At 47.3% G+C, this 11,111-nt stretch overlaps 2 protein-coding genes across 3 annotated transcripts in view; both read left to right on the top strand.

The window, feature by feature from the left end:
- The first annotated feature begins 355 nt into the window (after positions 1-355).
- LOC115031517 (uncharacterized) overlaps positions 356-11,111 on the top strand; it is a 40,787-nt gene continuing 30,031 nt past the window's right edge. The window contains exon 1 of the mRNA XM_085842040.1: positions 356-609. The gene's annotated coding sequence lies outside the window, so the exon portion shown is untranslated. The remainder of the gene's footprint in view (positions 610-11,111) is intronic.
- Znf235 (zinc finger protein 235) lies at positions 471-9,535 on the top strand. Of its 2 annotated transcripts, XM_085842038.1 has the most exons (5): positions 579-609; positions 1,376-1,434; positions 2,649-2,731; positions 3,372-3,498; positions 6,593-9,535. In XM_085842038.1, exons 3-5 carry the CDS (start codon positions 2,672-2,674, stop codon positions 8,557-8,559), a joined length of 2,154 nt encoding a protein of 717 aa, XP_085698164.1. In that variant the 5' UTR covers positions 579-609; positions 1,376-1,434; positions 2,649-2,671; the 3' UTR covers positions 8,560-9,535. The 2 variants fall into 2 exon arrangements, with proteins under 2 accessions (XP_085698165.1, XP_085698164.1); XM_085842039.1 differs by lacking the exon at positions 2,649-2,731 and having other exon boundaries at positions 471-609.

The raw sequence follows: 11,111 nt of genomic DNA, 5'->3' as shown, positions 1-11,111 counted from the left end.
AGGAGATCCAGGGCTACGCAGAGAAACTGTCTCCGGGAAAAAACAAAACAAAACAGAAATAAAAAAGTATCCATAGATGTCTTACATGGCATTTCAAAAATGAAGAAACAGAAAAGCACCCCAGGTGAGCGAGCTCCCAAAAAGCGATTTCTAAGGCTCACATGCCAGTTAAAAGAGCTTGGGACATATGGAGGCTTTAGCAGTCTGGGGAATGTAGTCCCGGAAAAGCACAGAGCTAGGCGCTTCCGCTGACGCATTCTGGGAATTGTAGTTCCAGCGCCAGCGACGGCTGAGGTGACTTCCGCTGCCGCAAGGCCAGGCTCCCTGGCAGTACTTCTGATGAGGTGACATCCTGCAGCGTTCCGCGACCCGTCTGTGCGCTGGTGTTTCGGTGTGTCTTCTCAGGGACTGAGTCTGCATCTCCGGGGAGAAGAGGGGCACCGCTGGCGTCGGCCGGTCCTCTCTATCTGGGCTCTGCTTGAGACGGCGCTGCCCAGGATTCCTGGACCCGTCTCAGCTGCTTGTGGAGCCCTGGAGAGAGTCGAGCTTCCCAGGGAGTCTGTCAGTGGAGCTGTGATGACAGATAGCAGTGTCCTAAAGCCTTAAGTGGTATGCAACTCCGGTTTTGATGTGACCTTTTTGCATATATTTCATTGTTTATATACTTAAAGAGTGGGACGTTCCACAGCTTATAAAAGGAATAGGTCAGAAAACTACCTGTGGGAGTAGGGTCACTCCTTCCACCACGTGGGCTTCAGAGTCTTGAACTCAGGTGGTCAGCCTCAGCAGCAGTCGCTCATACCCTTTGAGCCATATCTCAGGGCCAAATTCCCCTTTCCTTAGAGAGGGTTTAGCTTTTTATTGGTGATTATCTTCATGCATGTGGGAAAAGAAACTTTGTGGGGGCTCTTGCAGATGAGCAACGTTTACTAGAATTTAAAATTTTTAGGAGAGAATAGGGGGTGGGGATTTCACTACTGTGTAAGGAAATAATTATATGTAAGATAGCTGTCACATTAACAGACCCTTAGATAGTGGTGGTCAGTTATGACACAGCGTTCGTTAGAGAGCTCGGGGCTTCTTAAACATTTGTTTTTATGGAAAGCCCATCACTACAGGCAGCATTGTGAAGGTGGGAGTGCACCACATCCCTGAAGCTGCCGGAAATAGAGAATGTGGGCTTGTCTAACCCTTTGCTGTGAGTGAAGTGAGGCACCCATGACCTGGTAACCTGGAGCCTTACACTACTGATTAGCAGGAAGCAGGTAGAAAAGCCTGGTCAACCTGCACAGCCCTTGGGGCTGATGGAGAAACTGAGGAAGCCATGTGGATCAACTGTCCTAGCAGTGTTCTCACGAAGCCCCTCTTCCCCCAGCTTGCTTCCCAGAGCCCTGCCTTGTCTCAAAAGAGAAGAGAACAATGACCAAGTTGCAGGTAAGTCGGGTTGCTTCCCCCATCCCCACAGTGCTAGGGATTGGAAACAGGACCCCTGCATGCTGTGCAAGTGCTCTGCACAGAGCCTCTCTGAACTGCATGAAGGAAGAGGGGAAGTTGCTGAGAAGAAAGGCCTGGAAGGAGGAGGGATAAGAGAGGACCGTGGGGACATGTGCTCAAAGTGCACTCCACACAGGAAAGTGTAAAAGGATGAATAAAAAGAATTTGAAGGGGTTGGGGATTTAGCTCAGTGGTAGAGTGCTTGCCTAGCAAGCGCAAGGCCCTGGGTTCGGTCCTCAGCTCTGGAAAAAAAAATGTGAAAAAGTGGCCTGGAGAAATGGCTCAGTAGTTAAGAGCACTGGCTCAGTTTGGTTCCCAGCACTCACACCTGATAGCTTACAACTGCCCATAACTTCAATTATATGTAATTAGAGGATATTCAACGCTCTCTTCTAGCCTCCCAGGGCACCTGCACACACACATCTACACACAAACAGATGGTGTACACATACATTAAAAAAAATCCCTTTAGTTCACGTACATTTAAAAAAAAAATGACATTCTCCACTATTTGCCTAATTTTATTTTGCAATTCAGTATGAGGTCGCCATACTCGTGTGGGTTATGAATTATATTTTTACTTTAAAATTTTGTATTACCATTACTGTGTGAGGGGGTTGGTTGTAAGCATGCCAAGGAGTGCATGTAGATCTCACAGGATACATTTTGGGAGTCCAGCTTTTTTCTTCCACCTTGCCAAAACAGGTCTCCTGTTTCTGGGACTCTGGAGGCAAGAAGATCCCTGGTGCTCACTGGCAGCCATCGTAGCCTATTTGGCAAGTTCCAGGCCAGTGAAAGGCCCTATCCCCCCCCGCCCCCCCCCCAAAAAAATGATGACCTGCACCAGAGGCTGTCTTCTAGTTTCTACATGCATGTGCACCCTCATGTACATAGGTACACTGGCATGTATGCATACGTGTGCACACAGATCACTGGTCACCCTCATTTCCTGCATTTGAAATTCATATCCTGAATAACCAAGGAGCTTCTGGCTACCACCATTTGCAAACCTTCTGGGGTTGGCCCACCTTGGGCAATGAAGGCATCAAGAAAGAACAGATTTTTACTAATGAAGTATTCTGAATGTAAAATTCATAATGTTGCACAACATAAAACATTTTAAAGGATGTTATCCCTCTTGGACTCTCATCCAGAGCAGTTTGGATTGGGACTGAAGATGCCCCTGAACTGTACTGCCCAGAAGGAGCCGGGCATCGTCAGCTGTTCCCAGTACAGAGTTAGTACATTACCCCCGACATGGGTTGGAATCCGTGACTTCCCATCCCCACCATTCCAGTGGTGGACCTACTGACCCAGCTGTGGAAATGGCACCTAGTTCCTTGTACCGTGTTTTCTCTTTTTGCCTCTATCCCCTCTGTAGCTATAGAAAGGGGTGAATAGGTGTACTGGCTGGTGTTACATGTCAAGTTGACACCAGCTAGAGTCATCAAAGAGGAAGGAGCCTCAGTTGAGGAAATGCCACCATAGGATCCAGCTGTAAGGCCTTTTCTTAATCATCGGTGTTAGAGGGCCCAGCCCAATGCATGTGGTGCCATCCCCAGTCTGATGGTCCTGGGTTCTATAAAAAAACATGCTGAGCAAGCCAGTATATAGCACCACTCCATGGCTTCTGCATTAGCTCCTTTCTCCAGCTTCCTGCCCCTGCCTGAGTTCCTGTCCTGACTTCCTTCAATAATGAACAGGAATATGGAGGTGTAAGCCTAGTAAACCCTTTTCTTCCCAACTTGCCTTTTTGTTCCTGGTGATTTGTCCCAGCAATAGAAGCCCTAACTAAGACAACAGACACTGTATAAACAGTTGTTCAGACCCAGTGACATCAGGAATGAATCTGAGGTGGCATGTGCTTGCTGTCACAGGAGGCAGTGACGTTCAGGGATGTGGCCGTGGTCTTCAGTGAAGAGGAGATGGGGCTGCTGAATGCTGCTCAGAGGAAGCTGTACCACGATGTGATGCTGGAGAACTTCCTGAACCTCCTGGCAGTGGGTGAGGACGGGGCCCTGTGTCCTTGGTGATGTCAGTTCACATCCCGTGTGTCTGTTGTATGCCACTGCTTCCCTTTTAAGTTTACTTATTTTGTATTTTATATACATGTGAGTGTTTTGTCTGTGTGTGTGTCTGTGTCACATTCCTTTATGATGCCCACAGAGGCCAGAAGAGGGCATTAGATCCCCTGGACCTGGAGTTACAGATGGTTGTGAGCCAGCATGTGGGTGTTGCACACACACCCTGGGTCCTCTGGAAGGGCAGCCAGAGCTCTGTATCACTGAACCATCTCTCTGGCTTCTACTTTATTTTTTACAACTGAATTTTACACATAGATGCTGTGCTTTAAATAAAAATTGTAAGCATTTCGTTGTGAATGTGAGAGTGTGTGTGCATTTTAGTCAATGCCATGACCATGGCAAGTCTTAAAAGGAAAGCATTTAATTGGGGCTTGTTTATTGTTTCTGAGGTTTAGTCCACTGTCACCATGGTAGGAAGAATAGCAGCATTCAGTCAGTCATGGTAGCAGAGTGTTCTATATTCAGATCTAAAGGGAACAAGAAGACAGAGACACTGGGCCTGACTTGAGTATTTGAAGCTCCAAAGTCCACCCGCTCTGACACATTTTTTTCCAACAAGGCCACACCCTCTGATATCTGTCAATCCTCCACATTCCTTGTGGACCAAACATTCTAACACACGAGTTTATGGAGGCCATACCTATCCACACCACCACATTCTACTCCCTGACCCCCATAGGCTTGTAGCCATAGCAGAATGCAAAATGCGTTCAGTCCAACCACAAAAGTCCCCAGAGTCTATCACATTCTCAACCCTGTTTAAAAGTCCAGAGTTCAAATTCTCTTCTGAGACTCATGAAATCTCTCAAGTATATCCTTCTATAAAATCAAAATCAAAAGGCAGACCACATAATCCAACATCCGATGGCACGGAATATACTTTTCTAAAAGGGAGGAAAGGGAGCCCGGTGAGGAAAGACTGAACCAAAGCAAGAACAGAAACCAGGAGAGCAAACCCCAAACTCTGCATCTCTGTGATGTCACAGCACTCTTCGGATCTTCAGCTCCACTGGCTGCAACAGACTTCTTTCCCTTCTTTCCCACTCCCTGTTAGCAGCTTTCCTCAGCAGGTATCCCACAGCTCTGGCACCTCTGACCTCTTATGGTCTCCAAGGCAATCCAGGCTTCACCTCCAAAGCTTCACACAATACAAGGATAGTCCACCCACACGCCTGGCCTTTGAGGCTTTCATTAGCTGCAGGGAATTTCCACAGCTTCTTTCATGTGTCCTTGACTCAAACAGGTAAGTACAGCCAGCGGATGCCCAGCCCTTCTTCTGCTCTTCTGAGGGTGCTTCCCCTCCCCCCAACTGAAGATTCCTGTGTATTCTTCCCTACCTCAGACTGTTGGCCTCCATTTTCCCTCAGTAAAATCAAGTTGCTTTTCAATGTTTTGTGGCAAGATGTAGCTATGTAGCCTAGGCTTGCCCAGAATTTTGTGATTCTCCTGCCTCAGTGTCCCAACCACTAGGGTAACGGGCTTGGTCCACTGTGCCTGACTGGTACCCCATCTTCCTAGGGCCTCACACTCCAGCTCTGCTGATCTCCATTTTTTCCCCCTACTTCTGTCTTTGTGTCTAAGCTGCTGTTGCTTGCTTTTCTCTGCTTAGTATTCTCTTTCCAGGTAGAATGGCAGCCTCCTCTTTCTCTGTATTTGTCTGCTGAGAAGTCCTCACAGATCATCTCTGAGGAGCTGCTTTCCATGTGTCTACTGCTCAATCTCCATAGTCTGCACTTGCCTCTGAGTGTCTGAGTACCACCAGACTTGTTACCACAGATTTTGGTTGCGGTGACACGCCAAAATCCTGAGTGTTTGCACACGTGTAAGCAGGGGTTCCATGAAGCCTGTGCCCCTTGTGCAGCTGCAGCAACAGCAACAGCCATCCCTAGAAAGCCTTTCATGTTCCTCACAAGAGCATCCCCCACCACCATCACCCCACCCACACATACACACACACGCAACTTCATTCCTCTACTTTTCTCCCACTTATACTAACTATTCTGATGTGTCATGTAAGCTACTGAGCTGCATCCTGGGAACACTGGTCTTCTACTTCACTTGTTTCTGTTTTCAGCTTCAGAAATTGTCCCTTTCACTGTTGTTGTTTCCTGTCCTGATAGTTTGCTCTCAGGTCATTTTCTCATTTCCTTAGGGGACCTATATGATAGTGTAGCAACCCTTGTTATTCCATCATGACATCTGCTTTGTTAGGTTGGCAGCTGAGATCTCCCTTCTTTTTTGAGCCCTTCTTCCTGCTCCTTTGTGAGCCTCGTGATCTTAGGTTGCAGAGCAGGCATTTAAAGAAACCTACTCGCTCCTGCCCTTGCAGCCTGCCTTTTTCACCCCAGAAAATCCCTTTCCTAATCAGCAGTGTGTTTTGAGTATTTTAAATCTTTCAATCTTAATGCTTTATCTCTCTTCTCCTATTTTCCAAGTGAGCTTGTATGCTGAGGTTATTTCAGTCTCTTCTTATACACGTGTTCTCTCCAACACAGTGGCCTCCTCAAGCTGGACACCGGGCCTTTGCTGTGCCTGTGACCCCTGTACACCTCTTTTTTCCCTCCACCTCTGAAGCTTCCGTGCCTTCCCATTACACTCTCTCACCTTGGCTCCCAGTCAGGTGCCCCTGATCAGACAGCGTAGGACCAGGTCACTCTAGTTTTCTCTGTTCCCTTCAGTCTCAGGAGGAGTTAAGATTCATGTGTATTCTAGCCCATACCATTGCTCAAATAAAAATGCCAAAAATGCTGAAAAGTTCTTTCTTCCCATTATCCATCTGCACAGCTACACATGGACCTTGTGAGGCAGGTACTCAGTAGATGCTGAAGGTGCCCTGAGACTTCCCTCCTGGGTTCACCACAAATTTCCTACCATGGTCAACTGTGGCTTGCTCTTGTGAGTCTGCACTCTATGTGATGCTGGTATTTAGCTAATGTTCCCAGAGAGAAGTGAGGACTCAGATCTTCGAAGCCCCCATCCCTCGCTGAGATCACCTTCTATTCTCTATTCTTTAGGAAGTCAGAGTCCAAACAAGATGGACACTCTTGACTCAACAGGATTAAGGCACCTTTCACTGGGGTGGCTTCCATGCTGGCATATGACAGGCCATGATGTCAAGAAACTGGCCAGCACTCCAGATGTTGTAGTAAACATTCAAGGAAAGAGTTCTCACTTCCTGGAGCACTGTCACTCCTCCTGCCATGGGGGAACAGAAGAGCCTCTCCAGGTCTCCGAGGATGATGGCTGTCTGGAGAGTCTCACAAGCGATCATTCCAGCATTACCGAAAATCAGGAATTTCTGTCTGGGAGGGCTCAGAGTTCTTGGAGTAAAGCACACTTTAGTGAGAGATGGAACCATGAGAAACACTGTCCTCAGACTCTGGTGAAAACTAAGTCTCAGCTGTTGGCTCTGGGTGTTGACATTCTGAATTGCATTTCCCATCAAGATAACAATATACTGCATAAAAGAGACAAAGTCCACAGCAGTGGTGACTGTGATAAAGTCATTTTCCCTATGTCATCCCTCACCCAGTCTCCTGTTTACACAGAACAGAAAGCCTACCAGTGCAACACAGGCCAAGAAGCCTTCATTGACAGCCCCAGTCAGGAGACTCAGCAGGTTCTCTTAGGAAATAAGTCCCCTGTACATGGTACATATGAGGACACTAGTTATACCTCCAGTGTCATTCAACAAAGTGTCCATCCAGGAAGAAAGCGTTACTGGTGTCAAGAGTGTGGCAAGGCTTTCAGTCAGAGCTCAAATCTGCAGACTCACCAGAGAGTGCACACGGGGGAGAAACCCTATACCTGCCCTGAGTGTGGGAAGAGCTTTAACCAGAGCTCACACCTGTATGCTCACCTGCCCATCCACACAGGTGAGAAGCCCTACTGCTGTGACAACTGTGGGAAGGGCTTCAGCCGAAGCACAGATCTCAACATTCACTGCCGAGTACACACTGGAGAGAAACCTTACAAGTGTGAGGTGTGTGGGAAGGGCTTCACGCAGAGGTCACACCTCCAGGCCCACGAGAGAATTCACACAGGAGAGAAGCCATATAAGTGTGGAGACTGTGGCAAACGCTTCAGCTGTAGCTCAAACCTTCACACCCACCAGAGAGTCCACACTGAAGAGAAACCATACAAGTGTGACGAGTGTGGGAAGCGCTTCAGCTTGAGCTTCAACCTCCACAGCCATCAGCGGGTCCACACAGGAGAGAAGCCATATAAATGTGAAGAGTGTGGGAAGGGTTTCAGTTCAGCCTCAAGCTTCCAAAGCCACCAGAGGGTCCATACAGGAGAGAAGCCATTTTGCTGCAGTGTGTGTGGAAAGGGCTTCAGTCAGAGCTCTTATTTTCAAGCCCATCAGAGAGTTCACACTGGGGAAAAACCATACAGGTGTGATGTGTGTGGGAAGCGCTTCAACTGGAGCTTGAACCTTCACAATCACCAGAGAGTCCACACTGGAGAGAGACCATATAAATGTGAGGAATGTGGAAAAGGCTTCAGTCAGGCCTCAAATCTGCAGGCCCATCAGAGTGTCCACACTGGTGAGAAGCCATTCGGATGCAATGCGTGCCAGAAGCGATTCAGTCAGGCCTCGCACCTCCAAGCCCATCAGAGAGTGCACACAGGGGAGAGGCCCTACAAATGTGACACATGTGGGAAAGCCTTCAGCCAGAGATCCAATCTCCAAGTCCATCAGATAATTCACACCGGGGAGAAGCCGTTCAAGTGTGAGGAGTGTGGGAAGGAATTCAGCTGGAGTGCAGGACTTACTGCTCACCAGAGGGTCCACACAGGAGAGAAACCCTACACATGTCAGCAGTGTGGGAAGGGCTTCAGTCAGGCCTCACACTTCCACACTCACCAGAGGGTCCACACTGGGGAAAGGCCCTACATCTGCAGCATTTGCTCTAAGGGCTTCAGTCAGAGATCACATCTGGTCTACCACCAGAGGGTCCACAGTGCAGGGAATCCCTAGGTTTGTTCTATTAGGTGGGCTCCATGCTGCTTTCCTCAAACCCAGAGGCTTCAGGAGACTTCACCGGAATTATCTCTTTTCTTTGGGAGATCTTTTTGTTTTTGTTTTTGTTTTTTTTTTATTTATTTTAATTTTTTTAAGACCAGATTTCTTTGGCTGTCATAGAACTTGCTCTGTAGACCTGGCTAGCCTTGAACTCACAGAGATCCACCTGCTTTCGACTCCTGAGTGCTGGGATTAAAGGTGTGTGCCCAGCTGGGAGATCAGTTCCTTATAAAGGTCAGAAATTACGTATAAGAAGATCATTGCTCTATAAATGTATTGTTACCATGTACAAGAGTTGTAAGGTTGCCACCCTCAGGATATGACGGAGCAGGAAATCTCCGAATCCATCCAAGTCTCCAGAAAGGCTGCAGGAAGTACTTTAACCACAGCTGGTGACTGGCAGAACTGCCGTTGACTGAAGCATCACTTCCTCATAGGAAGCTCCTCTCTGTATCTGCTGTGCAGAGCTGCATGTGGCTCAGGACCCAGCCATTCCTGGAGCAAGTTAGAAAAGCCACTGCAAGTAAGGCTCAAATTTGAAAACACTTGTCAACCTTCAACCCTGCATTCATATTGATTCGTATTCCCCAGTAATCGTGTAAGGGACCATTCGTCAGCTCCCTTGAGGCATAGTGCTACCCAGTCAAGGCTGCAGTGTGTGACCTGCCTCTCTAGCATGGTGCTTTGCATGGCATAGCAACTCTGTACTGGATGAGTTTTAGTATTTGTACTTAATAGACTAAAACCATGCTCTGTTTGAAAATCCCATTATTTATCAACCCAATAAGGTGAACTGAAACTTATGCGATTGGAATTTTGGGCCCTGAATTCATTGAGGAAAGAGCTTTTTACTGTAATCACTACTGCAAATGGTTTTACAAAGTATTTGCTGGTGACAAAAAGGTTCTTAGTAAACTTGAATTATTAATGAGTTGTTTCTCATCCTTTCCCTCCAATCTTGGGTCAGATTGTCCTCCCTGACCAGAGTTGCTCTCATCTTCTGCCCTGAATTTTTAGACTTATCTGTGCTGCTCCCACGGGTTCTCCAAGGTTGTATTTCAGATAAAGAACAGAGACATTGTTTACACCTCCAGAGCTCTGAAGAGCAAGGGTCCAGGAGGCTGCTACTGTGTCATCTGATAGCAAGGGGTGTGCAGGAATGATGCAGGAAGGCCTAGACATCCCGGTGTCCACACAGTGAGTTCCAGGACAGCCAGGGCTACACAGAGAAACCCTGCCACAGGTGAAAGAAAAGGCAGGAGGGTCATGAATTTGAGGCCAGCCTGGGCGTCAAAGTGAGACTCTGGCTCAACAACTGTAAAAGATTATGCTCAACATAGTTGAAAACTGTATCAGAGACTTTCAATTGTAGGTCAATAGAAAGAACTCAAACTAAGCCAGGCAAGGAGCTATATGCCTGCAATTCCAGCACTTGAAAGGCAAAACCAGAAGGGTTAATAGTTCAAGACTTCTCAACTTAAGAGCAAGTTTGAGGCTAGCCTGGGCTACATGATTTTCTGTCTTTTTTAAAAAGTAAAACCCCAAAACTGAAGAAAATAAGCATCCTAGAGTAGGATGCCATGGAGTATAATGTTTGGATAGTTAGAAAATCATGGTGGAGAGGATAGAAGTGGGAGACAGGAAAAACAAGGTATCTGAAGGCTGAGAACTTTCTAAAAATATTAAAATGGTGGCATAGGCTTTAGAGAGATGAGGACCAGGACTACCAGGTAGTCTCTAGGTACACAATGATTTCTAGTCCAGCCTGAATTTAAAGGAGATCCTACCAAAAAAAAAAAAAAAAAAACCCAACCTCATCCCCATAGTCAGGTGTAGTACAATAACCCTTTAGTCCTGGCACTCAAGAGGCAGAGGCTGGTGAATCTGTGGGTTCAAGGCCAGCCTTGTGCCTACAGTGATCTCCAGGACACACAGAGCTACATAGAGAAACCCTGTCTCTAAAAGCCAAATAAAAATAAACAAGCCGGGCATGGTGACACACGCCTTTAATCCCAGCACTCGGGAGGCAGAGGCAGGAGGATTTCTGAGGTCGAGGCCAGCCTGGTCTACAAAGTGAGTTCCAGGACAGCCAGGGCTATACAGAGAAACCCTGTCTCAAAAAACCAAAATAAATAAATAAAATAAAATAAAACAAACAAAAGGTGGTGGTGGTTGTGCAGCATCTTATGAGCTATTTCCAGAGGGGACTGGGTCGGCGTCAGCAGGAAACAAATGCAGCAGCGCTGCACAGGGGGACATGGTGTGTAAAGAGCATTGCACCTTTGGGCTGACAACTCCAGGCTCTTCCAGGAGAAGAGCCAGGTTCCCAGGATAGAAACCCCAAACCTTCCCTGCTAATTCTGCTCTTGAGCAAGGACACAGGCCTCGGTTCCTTTCATAGTTTTATCAGGGGCTCCAAGGAAGCCCTGGATTGATCTAAACCTGAACAATATGTCTGGATGAGGTGCCCATGGAAACCAGAAGAGGGCATAGGATCTTCTGGGACT

The sequence above is a fragment of the Mus caroli genome, unplaced genomic scaffold, assembly GCF_978045245.1.
Source record: "Mus caroli unplaced genomic scaffold, Mus_caroli_1 scaffold_8, whole genome shotgun sequence".
Lineage (NCBI taxonomy): Eukaryota > Metazoa > Chordata > Mammalia > Rodentia > Muridae > Mus > Mus caroli.
Note: the sequence above shows the minus strand (reverse complement) of the source record. Positions and strands in the feature narration are given on the sequence as shown.

Excerpts from the sequence above, each read along its gene's own strand:
- Znf235 (XM_085842038.1), top strand. The coding sequence starts at position 2,672 with ATGCCCCTGAACTGTACTGCCCAGAAGGAGCCGGGCATCGTCAGCTGT. Across the intron at positions 2,732-3,371 it reads TCAGCTGTTCCCAGTACAGA|GAGGCAGTGACGTTCAGGGA; the intron begins GTTAGTACATTA and ends TTGCTGTCACAG. Across the intron at positions 3,499-6,592 it reads CCTGAACCTCCTGGCAGTGG|GAAGTCAGAGTCCAAACAAG; the intron begins GTGAGGACGGGG and ends TCTATTCTTTAG.